This window comes from Taudactylus pleione, unplaced genomic scaffold (assembly GCF_031769625.1).
Source record: "Taudactylus pleione unplaced genomic scaffold, aTauple2 ptg000391l, whole genome shotgun sequence".
Taxonomy (NCBI): Eukaryota; Metazoa; Chordata; class Amphibia; order Anura; family Myobatrachidae; genus Taudactylus; species Taudactylus pleione.
Genome location: NW_028284792.1, coordinates 6694314 through 6714970, shown reverse-complemented (window position 1 = coordinate 6714970; position 20657 = coordinate 6694314). Strand labels below are relative to the sequence as shown.

At 36.1% G+C, this 20657-nt stretch overlaps 1 protein-coding gene across 2 annotated transcripts in view; it reads left to right on the top strand.

Moving 5' to 3' along the window:
- CALN1 (calneuron 1) overlaps nucleotides 1–20657 on the top strand; it is a 384359-nt gene that overhangs the window by 190042 nt on the left and 173660 nt on the right. For both annotated transcript variants that reach the window (XM_088445859.1, XM_088445858.1), the window contains exon 4: nucleotides 7493–7605. In XM_088445859.1, the coding sequence (XP_088301985.1) occupies nucleotides 7493–7605 (113 nt within the window). The remainder of the gene's footprint in view (nucleotides 1–7492; nucleotides 7606–20657) is intronic.

Sequence of the window (20657 nt, the reverse complement as noted above, 5' to 3'; positions counted from 1 at the left end):
TAAATAAGTCAGCAGACAATATAATAATGTATAGATAGTATAGATATCTAATTTGGCATAACCCTCATTGGAACAGGCTGTAGAAAATATATTTGAATCAATATGTGATAAAACAATAATCAATTTTAGAAGATAATAGATTGTAGTACATGGAAAGTGTTTATACATGCATTAAATAGTATAAGACATTAGTTCAGAATTCTGGAGGTAACAAATTATAGTAGCATTGATATATATTGGGACTCAATTGGGAAAAGGGAAATAATAACATAAATGCTGTCTTGTGAAGGTCCCAGGTGAAAACTGGGGGCTAGTGAGACTACACACCTGTACCCTGCTAGTGCAATCCCTAACAGGCAACTGAATCCTGCTTTTCTGCCTGTAAACATACAGTAACAGAGAAAGTTATTTTTACATATAATGAATAATTGTGAGTCAATTAGTCAAACACATACAAATTAAATAAAAAACAGGTTGGTTAGTATAGCAGAGATGGCAAATATTAAATGTATGTATACAAGCATCAGTAAATCAATCATTATTAATGAATCATTTAAATTGTACTAAGGTTATAATACAATGGTTTGTCAAGGATAAGCATCACTCCAACAATACATTTTATTCCAAACTATCATTAAATTTAAAGTATTTAATTGGAAATTCAAGAAGTTTTCTCGTTCTATTAATGCTTGTCTGTCACCTCCCCTTATCTTTAATCATTGTCATGAAATTTCAGTATTTGAAGGTCAGTAAAATGTCTGTACATTGCCCATGTATTTGTATTTAAATTAATAATCATCTGTCTGTCCACACCAACTGGCATAAAGTACACCAGTTACAGTAGCTTAGGACCATCTCCATAACCAGAGCCTTACTGGTATACATTTCAGGAAACAACTCATCCTAATAGAATCATCATCTATAGAGTTTAATTCTAATGTGCCAAATAAATTCCTCAGAGTTACAAATCATATAAAATATAAATATCACATAAAAGCGAAACAAATACATATGAGGTTGACAAATGAGATGCAGACTGGAGACAAAGTGTAGAGAAGTTCCTTCTCATGAAAGCCTTCAGTCTCGAGCAACAATGCAAGTCTGAGACAATAAGAGCTAGTGAAATCAGAGTGATGATGGAACCAGAGATGCTATGCAGAGTTAGTAGGAGCATACAGTATGGAGAGTTTTTATATTCCACCATATACATACACCACTGTACAACAGTATACACTATGATCTCATTCTCTTTACTTTCCATTTTATAACCACATTGCTGAGAGAAAGGTATATCACTTATACACACTAATAAGACTGAGAAAGTTACAAGTCAAACTCCCTATCTATTATCCAAGTACAGTCTTGAAAATGATTGTTAGAAGCTTATTTGTGGCTATGGGCAACTCCTTCACTATCACACTTCTCCGCTCTTTACACTGCTTGATACACCCCCACTTAAATTCAAGAAGTTTGGATGAGGAAAAGTTTTCCCATCAAAATGTTTGGTTGCTAATTTAGTTTGTACTTTGTAATCCAATAAGTTTGTGTAGTTTGTGTTAATGCAAAAATATTGTACTTTTTGTGAATACTATTTAAGCAAGACTTTAGATGATGACTGTTGATGTTAAGATAATAAGTGCAGATGTTCACCTCTTCTTAAATGAGGTCTTTACTAGCACTGTGTGTAAATGATAAATGTATTGTACAATATATATTTATTTAAAAAAGGATTATATGTCAATCTTGTCTTGTTAGCCCCCAGATGATAAGATGATCAATATATCGCCTCCAAAGTAGAATGAAGGATTTATAGGGATTGTTGTAACAAATTGTCTAGTTTTCTAAGTATCCCAATAGTACCCATAGCTATACCTAGATGCTATATGAGTTTTTCTTATATACTGCATGAAAGGTCTTGGTAGAATCTTCACTAACACTATTAGATCAGCATTTTTTTGTGTAAAATGAGCTACAGATAACACCAAGTCCTATAGTTTTAGTGTGCAATGGAAAAATGAGGGTCAAGCCAAAATGTTCCATTGGGCCTTATCCCAACTTACATTCACATAGATTTGTGGACATGGTTAGATTATAACCATATGTGGTGGTAGAACAATGTGAGGGCAAAACAGGAAAATTATAAGCAGTCATTTACCTTTATGACTTTATAATGGTGTCAGACCTTCTATAAAGTAGACACATATTGTATCTCCTTGCTCAGGTAAGCTAATTACAAGTACAGTATATTGGAGAGCTAAATACCTACAAGCTAAATATGGAAACAATCATGGAAAAATAAAATATTCCCCTATTTTATTATGTTTTCACTAGATAACTCTTTTAATATAGAAATAGTTTTTCAATCTTCTATCAAAAGAAAGCTGTATCACTTACAAAATTACAATGAGTTAATGTTTATTGGCTGGATCAACAATACAGTCTTGTTGCTTAACCCTGTTATTGTAAACATTACAAAAATTGGACTTGACACTTGCTCTCATAATCAGTGTAACAACATTTTCAGATAATATTTCATTTCATTATTATATTATAGATTATTTTAACTACAGCTCCAGAATATTTTTTCATGAATAGTAAATATAATATTTTTGACATCATTAGTTCTTATTGTGTCCCTTTTATATAAACATATTACAGCTATTGTTCTGAAGCAGCAAGAAAAATATTCTTATTAACATTATCCAGCATGCTCTGGCATGCCCTTTGTTAATTATATTTCATGAATAATTATCAACATTCTGTGACCCAGTGAATTGTTTTTACTTCCAGGAATACTTTTGGCTAATTATTTAAAAGTTGAAAATGAATTATATAAGTGGTACTTTGCTAATTAGATATTATTAAAGTATGTGTCTTTCCCTGTTTAAGGTTGCTAGGAACAGATGCTCTAATTACTTGAAGCTGTACTTTTTCCTGTCAGAACTGTTGTTATCACTGAACACATTTATTATTACTTATAATCACAGTGCTGGAAATTGTAAATGAGCCTATAAATAGCTTTAGAACTCATCCAGAAGAGCTGCTTGATATATTATAGCTGGTAGATGTCCACTTTGTATAATTGTGCAGAAAGGAAAAATTGAGATTTAAACAGGTGCAGGTAATGACCTTACTGTATACATTGTACAATTTTTTATTTATGTCCCAATTCTGTGGACTCAAATTTCATGTCTCTAAACCTTGCCAAATTATCAAGAGCTAAGCTTCACTCATATCCTACTTCAACCTGATATATGTTTATCTGGAAACTAATTAGAATATGTCTATACATTGTAATGTCTATAAACACAGGTTGTTAAAGCAGGGTTATCATTAAATATGCAATGATCTATTTTGTTGGTACTGTATTTTGAATACATCCTTTCTAATTGTTGTTTGCTGAGAAATAAGTGCTTGAAAAAGAATTACTCTTTGAAACATGTCCCTTACCCTTTTACTAATTTTTTACTCATTCTTTAACTTAGTGTTGGTAGTGTTTGGAGGAATTTCTGTAGGCTTTTTTTTGGCAGATTTAAAACATGTCAGTAAATCTGACAGAAATTATATTATGGTCATTATAGGTCATAAACCTTCTCTAGAAAATTAAAAGCACTAGTATAAGAGCAAGGGAAGAGGATAACTAGTAAATGTCCTCTCCAAATGCATTCCTTTCAAAAATGATTCTGTAGGGTAATTAATGTTACACCAATAGGGCTTCTCAATGAACACCTGCAGAACAGAAATGTGGCATTGGAGGGGTTGCTAAGGGTAAGAAGCTTAAGGAAAAGTTAAGGAAAAAAACGTGTGTGTATATATATATATATATATATATATATATACAATGAAAACAGTCCGGCACTCCAGTATATAATGCCACTTGGCCCCCGTGCCCTCTGTAAATGAATTATTCAAATAGCAAAGCAAGATCAGCGGCACTCAGGGTCTTAAAAAAATCCAAACAAGTGTATTCAGCAAAAATCACTGCATAAATCCAATGTTTCGGAGCCCGTAGCCCCTTTGTCAAGGTGAGTGAGAACAAGTGAACAATGTGCCTTACCTTTTAAAGGATGTGGTGAAGAGTGAAAAAAACGCTTGTGTAGAAAGAGACGCCGGTTCCATTGTTTCCAGCCCCGCACCCAACACTTCCTGTGCAGCAGGAGATGACGTACATACCTCCCAGCGTCATGTCGTCCGGGCAACCCTGTGTCTATGACGACCACAAGACGCTGCTGGGCGCACCTGGAACCGGCTCTGGAAAAATGCATATAAGTGAAAAAAAAATCAAGATTAAAAGGAGCCGATCAACCACCAGACACTATGTGTATGTAGTTATTAATGCGCAAAAGAAAAAAGAAAAAATAGAAATGCAAAGAATAAAGTAAGTTAATGAGAAAAAAGATGAATCTGTGCTAAATTTGTAAAAAGAATATATATAAAGTGCCTGTATCTGTGTGATCAAATATGAATACTCATAACATGGTGATATAATCTTAATGAATAATTACTAAATAGATGCCTTAATAAACATATTAATAAAAAGGTGCACTTATATATTAATGATATAATACTATCATATGAAATCCACCAACTCTTCAATTAAGACTTTCACCCGGTTATTGGATGATTCCGTACAAAAGTACGTGGGGGCACAAAATTAGTTTCATAGCAATCTCTCTAAACAGGATAGGATTGCACTTAACAATATGAGCAATCTATGAGATGTAGTCTTTCGCCCCGCTGACAAGGGGGGAGGGATAGTCATTCAGGATCTTTCAGACTATCTCTCGGAATTGTACCGTCAACTGGCAGATACAGATACATATCAGAAACTATCCAAGGACCCAACATCAGTATACAAGAAAGAATTAGACGAGTTACTCCTACAAGCCAAAGATCGTAGATTGATTTCTGATAAAATATATAAAGCCCTAATTCAAGACTTCCCGGTAATGCCTTTATTATTCTCGGTACCTAAAATACATAAAAATCTAACCCATCTCCCGGGCAGACCGATAATATCGGCCAGAAATTCTTTATTTGAACCCATTTCCCAATTCTTAGATACCATTTTACAGCCGTTGGTCTCTAAACAACCTAGTTTCATCAAAGATACTACAGCATTTCTAACATGTTTAGCTTCAATAAATCATATTCCAGAAGGAGCTTTATTATGTGTTATGGATGTGTCTAATCTATACACCAGTATACCTCATGGGGAAGGATTGGAAGTAATGAGACAATTCTTATTGAAAGAGGAAATGCACAAAGTAGAGTTGGAATTCTTTCTAACTTTATTAAAATTAATTCTCAGTAGAAATTATTTTCTTTTTGATGGACAATTTTATGAACAGCGCTCAGGATGTGCCATGGGGAGCAGTGTCTCCCCTTTCTTTGCCAATGTCTTTATGTTCTCAGTGGAAGTATTTTTCGTGTGGACCGGTAATGCCACTGAGTTCATTAGTTTGATGGAAACAATCAATGCCAGAAGTTCACCCATTAAACTTACCTTTCAATACAGTCCAAAAACAATCAATTATCTGGATGTTTGTATAACTATAGAGGGGAATTGCCTCAATACCACTGTATTTACTAAGCCCACAGACAAAAATACAATTTTACGGGCCAATAGTCATCATCCTAAATCTCTTATCAAAGGATTACCCAAATCACAAATGATAAGAGTAGCCAGGATCAACAGTGATAGATCAAAACTAGAAGATGAACTGGACAAAGTGGTCACAAAATTTATGCAAAGAGGATATGTATTAAAGAATCTCAAGTCCTTAAAACAGCAAGTTCTGGGAATGCCAAGAACTACATTACTGATTCCCAAAAGAAAGGAACAGGCGGACATCATTCCTTGGAAAAGCAAATATAGCACAGCCAGTCCAGTGCTTCAACGAGCAACGAGAGCGCTATGGCCTATTGTTAAAACAGATAGAGATTTAACATGTTTTAAAAATAAACATCCTATGTCATGTTTCACCAGAGCAAAAAACATTAAAGACTATTTGGTACATGCCGACATCACGAACTTCAAGGCAGCTTCCTCATCTTCCTCTTCCTCATTTTTGTCTAAAAGCCCTGGGTGTTGCAAATGCTTAGGCTGCCTTACATGTAAATCTTTGATGAGCGGACCTTCTTTTAAACACCCACACATGGATAAATTGATCCCAATAAAACATGTTTTATCCTGTTCTTCAACTTATGTTATTTACTTGATAATCTGTCCTTGCGGACTTTATTATGTGGGAAAAACCATAAGACAATTGAAGGAAAGAATCGCCCTACATCGATCAGCAATCAAAGCAGCACTTTCAGGCAAGACAATGGATCAACCAGTAGCCAAACATTTCATGGAATTAAATCATCCGTTATCTTCATTAAAATATATGGCCATCGACCACATGCTGGCCACATTAAGAGGAGGAGACAGAAAAAACAAACTCCTTCAGCGGAAAACACGCTGGATTTTTACTTTAGACACCATTTGGCCTTCTGGCCTTAATGAAAAAAAAATTTCCTGGAATATTTACAAGTAGTTTTTAAACTTAATTTCAATTTCAGTTTCTAGATTGTGCTGTTGTTTATATTTATATGCAATCTTGTAGAATTTTTGATTTCATATGATAGTATTATATCGTTAATATATAAGTGCACCTTTTTATCAATATGTTTATTAAGGCATCTATTTAGTAATTATTCATTAAGATTATATCACCATGTTATGAGTATTCATATTTGATCACACAGATACAGGCACTTTATATATATTCTTTTTACAAATTTAGCACAGATTCATCTTTTTTCTCATTAACTTACTTTATTCTTTGCATTTCTATTTTTTCTTTTGCGCATTAATAACTACATACACATAGTGTCTGGTGGTTGATCGGCTCCTTTTAATCTTGATTTTTTTTTCACTTATATGCATTTTTCCAGAGCCGGTTCCAGGTGCGCCCAGCAGCGTCTTGTGGTCGTCATAGACACAGGGTTGCCCGGACGACATGACGCTGGGAGGTATGTACGTCATCTCCTGCTGCACAGGAAGTGTTGGGTGCGGGGCTGAAACAACGGAACCGGCGTCTCTTTCTACACAAGCGTTTTTTTCACTCTTCACCACATCCTATAAAAGGTAAGACACATTGTTCACATGTTCTCACTCACCTTGACAAAGGGGCTACGGGCTCCGAAACGTTGGATTTATGCAGTGATTTTCGCTGAATACACTTGTTTGGATTTTTTTAAGACCCTGAGTGCCGCTGATCTTTCTTTGCTATTTATATATATAATTATATATATATATATATAGATAGATATATATATAGATATATATATATATATATATATGTGTGAGTGTGTGTATATATATATATATATATATATATATAAAACACACATAATTGATAATATCTTGGCTATTTAAATCCTGTAATTTTCTATTAATTTGAAGGGATGTGGCTTGATATTGTACATGCTTCATTTATTTCAGGTGATGGCCAGGTGGATTTTGATGAATTTATGACAATTCTTGGTCCAAAACTCGTATCCACAGAAGGTCGGGATGGATTCCTTGGAAATACAATAGACAGTATATTTTGGCAGGTAAGTAATGAGCTTTTTTAAATTAATAGAATGTCTACTGTAACTGTATTATGGAATTCAAAAGGCATAAACTATATGTGATATAATCAGAACATTACGTATATACATTATATTTTCATCAATTTATGTATTTTATAGTTGTTTTCAGTAAACTACCATTCAAGTGATCAAATTGATTAGGAACTCTTTACTCAGTCAATCAATCTGTCATCAAGGAGTGCATGCATGCCACTTGATTCTCACTGACAATGACAAAGATAGATATGGTAGCAAATATATATGAAAATCACAAACATTTAAGCAATGCTATTTATAAGTCCTATTTGAGAAGACTGCTGTATAATTTTTAAATCAAGGTATCTAAGCAATATAAAATGTCTCATCCATGAATAAATAATAAAAAGGTACATAGAAAATATAACTTTCTTTAGAAGCCACCAAATATAGTGCTTCCTATGTATCTATGCAAAAAAAAATCTCACTTAGTTTAATTGAGTTATCCTCATATTTCTGCTATATATTTAGAGAGAATCATAATATATATAGAAAATATTATGATATTTCTGTATGAGCAAATTACTATAAAGCTAGTCATAAAACAGATCAGCATAGCAGCCCACCTCTTTCAATGAGGTTAAAAATAAGGGATGTTAAGATGGAAAATATTAGTTTAAAAAGGTAATGAAAATTTGAGACATTTTCATTTCTTGTTGCTGTCTTGTCCAGACAAGTTTAGTCATATTTAGACCAGATGGTTTGATTTGAATAACCCTTTCTCACTTACCCATCTAATGCGCAAGTGGGTGTTCTCATGACACATCATTCACCATTTATCTCTATATTGTTTTTTTAATTTAGGAATTGTGCTTTTGTTACACAGCATATAAAGTTAAATGTATTTTAATCATAATGGTTCCCAAATGCAGTCCTCAAGGCAACAGTTCAGGTTTTGGAGATATCCATGCTTTAGCACAGGCGGTTAAATCAAATTGACTGAGGCACTAATTAAGTCGCATGTGGTCAAGCATTGGGTATCCTTAAAACCTGGACTGTCAGGGTGCCTTCAGGAATGAGTTTGGGAACCTCTGATATAAATAATAGCATTAAAGAGGGATGGAAATGGGGAGACAACAAGGAATGATAATAAGGGGAAAAACTAGATATATAGCATTAAATAAATATTGTATGCCTCTTAACAATTTTTTCTAACCAACTAGCAATAGTATTTATGTTGATGTTTATGTGCCAGTACACATTATAATCAATTTAATAACCTTTAAAAGAGAAATGTCATATTCATTTTCAATCTTGATGGAAAAGTTATGGACTAGAATGATACACATTTCTACTGTGAATGAAGAAATGCATCAAATATATATATTTTTTTTAGTTACTGGACAACTATTTTATATTGTCTTTCTCATTATGTAAGTTTCAAAATGTAAACTTTGTAATTTTATTGTCCAATGCTTCCAAATACACATTTTGCATGTTAATTTTGTATATTATTACTGAGTTATACATTAAATAAATTTTATCTTAAGAGGGATGAAGTGTCACATAGTGCACATGTTATATCAGGGGTTCTCAATTCCAGTCCCCAAGTACCACCAACAGGTCAATATTTTATGCATTTCTTTAATTATTATTATTATTATTATTATTATTATTATTATTATCCTTTATTTATACATTGCCATGAGGGTTCCGCAGTGCCTTACATAATACAATCATGCTCAGGTGCGTTAATCTATATTGTTGGGTCAGTAATTATCCCACCTGTTTCCACAGGCAGAATTGTCCAAACCATGACCTGTTTGGAAAACTTCAAGGATGTGTTTGAGAACCACTGAGTTATATCAAATATTACAAAGTTTGAAAAAGTTGTTGTTTTTCAGATTGAATATATTATTATACAATTCTTTAACATGAAATAAATCTAATTCAGATGCAAAACTTATCTTCAGCAGTATCAAATTGTGGGTTTAGAGGTATTGAAAAAAGCTACAATTATATCATTTTATATGTTGCCTTAGAATTCCTTGATAGAGTGTGTGTCTCTAAAGAATTATTTTGAAGGCTTTTAACAATTGCAAAATATTTTAGTAGTAGGACATATTAATAATATATGTATATTTTTTATATACATTGATACAGTCCTATTTTAGCTAATGATTAATGATTTAGCTAATGTATTGTGTTGGATATGTGTTTGTATTTGTCACATTATAAACCCTCAATGTATCAGTATATATTTTAATTTGGTGTTGGGGTTCCCAACAATGTTGCTCTACTTAATGTTCCTCTTGTTTCTTGGTAATTGAAATGAAAAACATTTTGACATATGATGCATAATTTTAGTATTTTTTGTATGTTATTGCCAAAATGTATTTAATGCAGTTTGCTTCTATTTTGTTATGTATTGATTGAGACAACATAATTGAGAATTACCATAAGCTGTGAATTCTACATTTTAAGAGATCAATAGTCAGCTTCAATACAGTCTCAGCAGCTTGTAGAAGGCAAAACTTTATTTTTTGCAAGAGCCAAAGTTTTTGCAGATACACTTTTCGTAAGTACAAATGTAGTTTAGGATGTTTGTTAGAGCCAGAATACAGAGGTATATTTTTAAAACAGTGCTATATTTGGTGGACAATTTTTAGAATATCAAAATATATGCTCACTGTACTGAAACTATGTTACAACATTACTTAAATTAGAAGAGAAATTATGATTATTTTCTGTTTTTCACCACTGCATTAGGCTATAAAAAGACAGGTTCATTTATTATGAGACTTTAACTTGCTAGGGTTAAGGCGGGTACCACTACCCGACAGTGAAAAGACTGAACGATAATGATATCATTATCATTCAGTCGTTCACTACACTGCAGGGTGCCCACACTGAACAATATGTCGTTCAGTGCAGGCACAATCAATCATCTGCAAACATGCTGAACTTGACGATATCGTAAGGTTGATCAGCATGTTTGAACGATGATAGATGTCTAAAAGATGTCCAAAAGACCAAATTTTCAAACGATTATCGAACGATTTTATCGTTATCGTTCAATCGTTCAACTTTATCGTCTTGACAAAAAATTGTTTGGAAAAGCTGTTAATGAAAGCACATATTTTGTTGCGTAGTGACTTTGTCTTGTCTTGTAATTTTGTTTTACATCTACTTATTAGTAAAATATATACATCATACTGTGAAACTAAATATTAAAATATGCATGCAAATATATATAAAAGATACATAAAAACTACAGTGTACACTTTTTTATGCAGAACAGGGTACATATTTGCAGCATTAACTGTACAGTTTTATAATAATTGCACCAAATTATTCTATTTTTACTTTAATCTTTATGACCATTTTTTTGTGATTTTCTTTTCTCCTTGTTTACTGCTGATATTTTTTTTATATTTTGCTTAGTGAAATTAAATTGTGTGAAAAGTTGTTTACTGCTTATTATTTTGAAACCTTGCTGTTATCTTTAAGGCTGAAACAAAATAGAGCAAATTTTGATCACTCAAGTGCAAACATTTTCAGATGGGATTTGTACTGTACAGAAATGTATAGCTTGTTAATGTTGTTTACAATGAACAGTCTTTTTTTCTGATAATCTCTGGGGCAGATTCAAATAAGCATTTCCAGCCAGCTACAGTAGATAATTTCTGCTCACACCACAATAGGCTATAAGAAAAATTAGCCTCTGTGAGTTAACGGGCACAGCCGCTGGTGGATACTGTGTTTAATTGAAGCTGCTCCTAATATTTATTGCAAATAAATCTTTTTTCACTTTACACATTAAACACATTAGACACAAATAGTTCAATTATTTTAGTAATTGAAATTACGCTACTACTGTATATATATATATTTTTTATTTACACTGAACATTTCGGAATTTGGAAAGTTTGTGTCAACATAAGAAGAATATTCATTAATATATTTTTTTATGTCTATTTTAGAAGTATATCATATTAGATTCATAAATTTAAAAAATGCACTTTAAAGTTTATTTCAGATACAGAATATTTAAACTAAGGTATGTTTTCTCTGAGGGATGTTTTACAAAACAGATTTAGTGTACAAGCCAAAGTGTTAATTAAATGCTTAAATTAAATGATCATTGGTTACTGATTAAAGTGTTACCAGACACCAACAAATTAACACATTTAATCAAGTGAGAAGGAAATTTGCCATGCGGGTGTTGGCTTTCTGGAACACCTAACACACTAAGCATATTTATTGCACTACAGAGACTGAAGTAAGTAAGAAGAAAACATATTAAGTATCATAGAAATATAGATGTGATTGTCAATAAGCAAACAAAAAATGCAGGTGCACACTCTAAGTACTAAGAACAATAATAGTCAAAATAATCCTGATAAACTTTACAATTAACATTGAGTGTGAGTGAGGTTCTGAGTACATGTTTGGTTAAAAATGTTTGCCCATCCACAATGTCAAGGTGAACTCCATCAGATGGATCCACAATTCTAGATGACATTAAGCCATGAGAGCTTTATTAGACACTTTTGAATCTGTCGACGCTTTAAAAATTGTATATAAGTAAGAGAATAATGAAAAAGCTGCCATGCCCTTGAGGTGACCTCTCCTCAAATCTTAGAAGTAAGGAAAAAATAGTAAGGTGCTGGCACTAATAAATGTAGATATGGTTGTAATTGCAACAAATAAATCAATGCAACATAAATATATAACTAACTAGTGACCCGACCTGGCGTTGCATGGGAGCTATTTAATTTCACCACAGCCCCCTGCATCTCAAAACAGCCTCCTGCTTCTCACTCCTGCCCCCAAAATTTCACAACAGCATCCTATATTTCACCACAGCCATGCAGCTCACTACAGGCCCCTGCTTCTCATTCCTGCCTCTGGTTCTTACAGTAGCCCCCCTCACCTCACCACAGGTCTCTGCATCTCTCCATAACCCCATGCTTTTCACACCTGCCCCCTACATCTCACCAGTGCCACAACAACCTCCCTACTGCTGCCCTGCAGCTGGCTGGGGCCCGGCCACTAGGATGTGCTGGGAAGGACAGGAGGATCATGGATTAGAGATTTGTATTGCTCTACCATCAGTATTATCAGCACATGTCCCCAGGGCAAGGGCACCTGTGCATATTTCCGCACCCTTCATGTGCACCCCTCCCCGACTGCTGCAAATGGCAATGAGCAATGTCCTCTTTGCACAATGTACCCTGTATTTTCTGGGCTTCCTATTGAGACTCCTCGTCATGGTGCCCCTGTCCGAGAACAGCTCTGACTAACACGAGAGGAGCCTCTTGTTCACTAAGGGCATGTGGCTGAGCTGGAATATCATGCTGGAGAGGGAGCACTTAATGGTAGAGGAGTGGTGGCTGAAGTCAGCCTGCAGGTTCAGCAAAGAGATGGATATTGGAATCCGATGGTTACTAACCATCAATGTTTTTGTTCCGGTGGTAGTGTTTTACCATTTGATGGTGGCGGTCCGATGTTTGCACCGTCAAATGGAAATAATTTGATGGTGTTCTGATGGTTGTTTTGTTTTTTTAATTCTGGATAGCTGTGCCTTCCCTAGCTCCTTCCTGGCCACTGTGTCTGCATCAGGGAATCTTCATGGGTTCGTTGGAAGGCTGTCTCTCACTCACTGTCTGCCTCAGATGTGACCCTGCTCAGTCTCTGACTCCCTCCCCTATCTAGGCTGCTCCTAAGAAACTGGGCACATTGCTAGCTCTGATTGGCTCTCACTGTCTCAGAGATCCAATCAAAGTGCTGCCCTCATTCCAGTTGCAGCAGTCAGTCACTCACACACACACACACACACACACACACACACACACAGCACAACAGTTTTTTCTGTGACTTATTTTAGTAAAATTGTCACTGCTAGGCTCCCTTTTGTCACAGACGAATGCTTCATATATCTAAAGCTTTCTCTACCAATTCTGCATAGAATAGTGAAAACTCCATCAAAATCCATCCAATGGTTCAAGAGGTTAGCCCAATATATGTATATATATATATATATATATATATATATATATTATAGATATGTTACATTTATATAATTAGATTGAAAAGCAGATCAAAATACATATACAGTAAATACAAAACACATGAATAAAGCAGGCATGGAGGAGTATATACAGTATTGCACTCATAGAAATCCTGCACTAAAGAACTGCAATTACAGTAGTATCTCCACAGTGGGCTATTCCAATAACTAGTTATAAATGAATAGTGAATATAGCAACAAATAAGGTGCAGCATGTCTGATACTGTATGTTAGCTGTACTGTACTGTACTTACAGAAGTTCAAACTGAAAATCCATCAGATTCACAGGGCAATCTTACTTAACAATGCTGTCATTAGAACTGGGAGCTCCAACAAAAAGGGAGAACCCAGAGTGGAGATGTTACTGACGGCTTATGTTGGTGATGCTGGACTCTTTGCACCATTAGATGGAGCCAAAATAATGCTATTCTAATAGAATATGTCATATTAACCTAGTCGCATCACCTTGGACCCACAATTTGTGGTATTATTCTCACCATCCTCACAACTTCACTAGGAAATGTTTGGGATGCGAGAGGACCACCCGCTCTGTCAGAGACATGGAGGGCTCCCTGAAAATTCAGAGAGAGTAGGTAAGTATGTAAGGTAAGTATGCACCAGTAGTCAGCAAGTAAGTGGCAAAGGTTAGTACAGTGAGAATGTGACTTTACAAATAAACTATTTCTCCTTTGCATACTCTTATTTCAGTTTTCTCTTAAATGCATTTGCTTCTTATTGATTCCAATCCTTACATGTAGATTTATCAAGTAAAACTTTCATATGAACAACTTTACATATATAACCTTGCAGTGCAACTTGATTCATGGCAGAGATAATATTAATGTAAAATCTCATGATAATATTATTATTAATGTCTATCTGAGTGCAAAATTATTGTATGATAATTATAGGTAAAATGCAGGGACGCTGTCAATAACCTGACCGTGGGAATTCTGGCACTCAGAATCCCGGTGCTGGCATCCCAACCGCTGGAATCCTGACTGCCGGAATACCGAAGGTAAGTAGTTGGGATAAGGGGAGGTTTAGGGTTAGGCACTAGGTAGAGGGTTAGGTTTAGGCACTTAGGGGAAAGGATTTTGTTTAGGGTGCGGGAAGGGGGAGGTTAGGTTTAGACACTAGGGGTGAGGTTAGGTTCAGGCACCGGGGAGTGAGGAAAATGGAAAAGGGGAGGGTTAGGATACCTACCGACAGGTGTCGGTATCCTAACCCTGTTGGGATGCCAGCATCGGGATTCTGACCGCCGGGATCTCGAGCGCAGGCATCCCATACCCATCCCAAAATGCAAACATCTAACTTAAAGTGCAAGTAAACCCATTATTTTAAATAATTATGCATGAAAAACTGGGAATTATTAAGCTGGAGTAACAGGAGGATTTATACTTGATTATAAATACCCATTATGCTTGGTTTCATGCATATGCAACCAGTAAACTTTTTAAGAGAGAGGTGCTTCTCTAATTGAGAAAGCAGACAATGACTGACTGGAGTCAGGCAGACTTGATTTGCAGAAATGCACAGTGTGGATTTGTTAATTCATGCACCTGGGCACAGAGCTGCAGTGGTTCATTAACATAACCACAAACACAAGTACTTTGAAACACTCATTTCCATTTACTAATGAAAAATGCATTGCAACTTATGCTATGAATTTATGTTATAGTGAGATTTGTATTATGCAGGTTTTCATTTGTTTCAGTAATGTGTTGAACTACTCACCCCACAGGGAAAATGATTTGTCTAACAATATCCATAAACTAGATGTTGTTTTTAGAAGGTTTTTTTCTGTTTGTTTATTTGAATATTTTTTTTTGTCTCAATATAGCTTTACAAATGGAAAATTGTTTTTCCATGAACATACTATATAGTAAAGTATGTCACTGTGGATTTCTTTATACAAAATAATGTATGACAAAGTAATGAAACCTTGGCCATTGAAGCAAGGCAAAATCAATTCTGCTCAGAATTGGACTAAGCCCAACAACATAAGAGAATGATCCATTTTCTAGGAAGGTTTTAATTTTCTCAGAAGGTTGAGTTGCAAAATATAAGGTCAAATACAATTTCAAAAGTATATGTATATATATATATATATATATATATATATATATATTATATAAAATCACTGGGGAAGGGTTTGTTGAATCCGCACAGGAACACATATAATTTGACTCTGAATTAATCACTTATAATAATTTTATAACCAGTTTATTCATAATTTCTAGTGGGTGTTATCCCCTATTGGTTGTATATAGCTGGTGGTGCACCATAGGAAAAGTACAAGGTACTTATATGTAGAGTGTTGAATCACATAGAGATGACTCAACATAAAGAATTTTCCTTGAGTTGGTGCACTCTTTTATGAGAAAAATTTATTTTGTTTAAAATATAACTTAAATATATTTTAAAAATTCTTATTTTATACATACAAAACACAACACAAGTGCAGACAATATACGCACATATATTACTACATTTAGTTGAAGAAAAAAATATTCTTTATATTGAAAAAAATATAATGGCTCAATACATTTTTAGGGTCTATGATTAAGACCTGTGTGCTTATCTCTGTATTTACATTTCACATTTGCAGAGCACATATGGTCTTATCAAATAAAACTTGAACAATAAAGTGAAATATTTAAACCACTGAAATAGTCTGTCCTATATCATTTTATGACATATGTATTATTACCAATTATCAGGTCTTTTAATATATAATTGAATCACCAAAAAATATTTTTGTATATGTTAAGTATACATTCCCAGAGTCATAATTCATATATAGGAGTGGTTTGTATGCTGCAGACTAGAAGGAGAAATTCAAATGATTTTTTATATAAAGTAACATGTATTATATAATTATGCTCTGTAATTATAATCCTCTCTCAAAAAATATAGTCCCTATCACGAACATGAATCATGCTATTTATAGAAAATGTTTGTAATAAAACAGTGCCCTGTAATTGTTACACATTAGGTACATACAGTGATGATAACATAGTTGTTTATCAATAGCATGTATATATATATATATATATTATATATGGGAAGCAGTCGGGAAGCCGACAGATGTAATCCCGACCGCCGGCTTCCCAACTGCTTAATCCCGGCAAGGCGCTAATGACAGGCGTAATCCCAACGCCTGTCATTAGACCTATGCTGGGAGCCCGACACCCGGCTTCCCGATCGAAGGTAAGCCGGGCACCGGGAGTGGACAGCTGCTGGGGAAGGGTTAGGTTTAGGGCTCCCGGGGGGACTTAGGGTTAGGCACCCCTCTGGGAGGTTAGGTTTAGGCTAGGGGAAGGGGGGTTAGGGTTAGGCACCCCAGGGGGAGGTTAGGGTTAGGTACCACCCCGGGGGACTTAGGTTTATGTTGCGGTGAAGGTTTAGGCACTTGGGGAGGTTAGGGTTAGGCACCCCTAAGGGAGGGTTAGGCTTAGGTGAGGGTATTAGGTTAGTTAGTATTTACCTTAGGGACGATCGGGATTTCCTCCTCTGTCGGGCATCCGCTGTCAGGATTTGAACCGCCGGCCACGCGGCCGGTGGTAAATCATACTTATTCTAGATCTATATATTTATATATATATATATATATATATAAATTTTTTTTTTCTTATTAATTACTACAGTAAATTGGAAATGATCAATAGGGCATCAAAAATTCAAAATTTATAAATTGTAGCACATTTATAACTTTAATGCATAGTTATCTATAATATACAATAGGCATACATTTCTTAAATGTGTTTTAAACGATTGTAAAACACTAATTTTATCTTAAGTTCCTGTTAAATAATACTAAATCTGGGCATCCACTATACAGTTTTCTGTAAAATATCTGTCCAATCTGACTGGTTGGATTGAAAACCTGGTAATGTATGGGAGCAAATGACAATCGTCCATTTGCTCACAAACACTGGAAAATAGCCAAAAATGGTTGTTCAGACAAGTTGGTTAAAACACACAAATTTATCCAATTTGAACAATTTTTTTTGTCCTTTTTTCAATTTTAAAACCATATGATCCACTGTCATTTGCTGCCATACATTACCAGGTTTTCATTACAACCAGCCACATTGGACAGATATCTGACAGAAAATTGTACAGTGATTGTCCAGTTTAAGGCTCACTTAGGCTTGATGCACAATCTTGTTTTGCAAAACAGCACCACCCAACACTTAAGTTGTTCTATATTAAAGCATATTGTATCTACAAAATATTACAAATAAAAATTATGATTTATACAGGAAAACAATGAACTTATATTCTATTTGAGGCACTTACAGTATACACACTTAGGGTTAAAATTACTAAGAATCCATGACAGGCCCGTGTTTGTCCGTATTTAAACACGAGTAGGAGTGATCACGATTTCTTTTTTATATAAAAGAAATACAGAAATTTACTAAGCTCCCATGTTTCACTTGATCGTGTTTTCTGATGGTATATGTGATCGTTCTAACCCATGTTTTCTACGTGTTTCCCTAACCCAACACACATGAACAAGCAGCTTGCACATATCAATGAGATACGTGCAGTCTGCTTGTGTGTAAATGTGTGTAACTAAAGTGTTAATTTAATAAAAAAAAGATGTGTGGTTGTCCCCCCCTTCCCCCCCAAAAACATAACCATTCCCGGGTTTCAGGAGCCAGTCCTAGTTCTAAAAATACAGGGGACAAAATGTGTATGGGTGATACTGCATATTTTATGAACAAGCACTGGGCTCTGTGAATCAGTACTGGTTTTAAAATTATGGGTAAAAATGGTGTGGGGTTCCCTGTACCTTTAAAATCAGCACTGGACTCAAACTAGCCAGAGTGTAATGTCACCGCGGCCAAAGCATTAACATCCTTAAATAGTCAGCCCAGGTCAGGGATCCTAGGGGAGGTAGGGACCCCCTCAAAAAGGGGTATCCCCCTCTCCTGAACTGAAGCCCGGGGCTCTTCCCTGCACCCCTAGCCGGCGGGTGCAGGGGTAATAGTGTTAATAAATGGCTACTATTATATTTACAGTGGGGCTGCATGTGCCAGTGTGCCTGCCCTTTGGCACTTGTGAAACTACAAGTGCCAACAGGCGTCCTGCACCAGTACCCCAGTGTAAAAAAAATAAATAAAAAAATGATAGTACACACAGCGTAGAAATTATAAGTTTATTACACACAAAACACAAAAACATACTCACCTTGTCCCTGTTGGTTGGTCCCCTTCTCCAGTAGCAATCCATGGTTATCCCTTAAAAAAAATACCTATCTCCTGACGCAGGTTGGTCCTCTTCTCTAGTAGAGTCCCGGCCATGCAAACAAAATGAGTTACCCGGGCCACGAACAGTAAAGAGATGTACGTGTTACCACATATATTTCTTCCTCGGCAAATGACGGAGACCTCATGGGTAACGTCAGTTGCCGGGCTGCCAGCCAATCAGAGGCAGCTACAGAGTAAGCCGTGTGGCTGTCAATCAACAGCCAAAGGGCAGGCATGCTGGCACCTGTAGTCCCACTGTAAAAAACAATAGTAGTCCATTGGCCAGGTAAGAGCCCCGGTGTGACTAGTGTGGGGTGTTAATGCTTTGGCTGGGTAAAAGGGTCCCCTGGCTGTGTCATTACACTCTGGCTAGGTTGAATCTTGTTCTGGTTTTAAAAATACGGGGAAACCCACACCATTTTTTCTCTATACTTTTAAAATCAGGACTGGCTCACAGAGCCCAGTGCTGGTTCATAAAATATGGTGGACCCCTGCACATTTTGTCCCCCATATTTTCAGAACCAGGACTGGTTCCTGGAACCGGGGGCTGGTCATGCTTTTGGGGGTAAACTCTTTATTGTATTCATCAGAGGCAGAAACATACACTGATCACTCTGATCTGTGTATGTTTCTGCAAGACATGCTGCTCAGGTGGGGGTCTATTCCAGACTTCTATTTTTTTGACCCAGTTTGCTTAAATTACACCCGTGATTATAATCAGGATTCTTGGTAAATTCCTGTGTTGTATCCTGTCTATGGAAAGTACTGCCATAATCAGACGATGGTGCATTATTTTCTATTTGTACGGGTGCATTTTAACTCCAGATTCGGCCATGTACACCTCTGAAAATACAGAAAATACACCAGTTTTTGCCATAGTAAATTTCTGTGTTTAAAAATGCCAAAATACTCCGGTGACTGCAAATTCATGCAAACACAGAGTTATCTAGTGAGTTCTGCCCCTCACTAAGGGCCTCATTCAGAGGCAGTCGGAGGATGCAAGCGGTCGCTCAGAAACTGGGCGGCCACTTGCATCCTGAACGCCCACCTCTGTTGCGGTTGTTAGGCTGTGGGTTAACACCCACAGCTCTAATGACCGCTCCGGTGATGGTCGCGATGGTCAGAGACCATCGCGACCATCGGGGCATACAATGAGACCCTAGGGTAGGGTCTCCCTTGTCGTAAGCCCCAGAGAGCTTCTGGCTCTGTCTGATGTCAGTGGGGCGTTCCCTTGGGAACACCTCCGTTTGGGCTGCCACCCCCCGGACCCCGCCTTCCAAACGGGGCGAGCTGTCTATCAACATCGACAGCTTGCCCCCTTTGGATCGAGACCCGCTACGACCGGCGCTGTCGGTCGTAGCGGGTCTCATGCATGCGCACGACGGCGCCGGCGTGCGCATGCTCTGTGGGGGGCCATCGACCCGGTCCAAGCGCATCAGCGCTAACGACCGGGTCTGAATGACCCCCTAAGTGTCTGACAAATTTGGAGGAGACAGCATAACCAATACTCTATCTTCCAATAATTCAGTCAGATGTGGTCTGAAGAACGGAATTTATTATTCAATAGAGGAACTTGTTTAAATGTACACAGGTACATGCGTATAAGTGAGTGTGCGGTAAAACTGTAAATGTAAACAATAAAGTCAATTACAATATGCACATGGAAATGCAAGGCAAACATATACATAACATGGAATATGCAAACAGCATGAAGTTATACAATA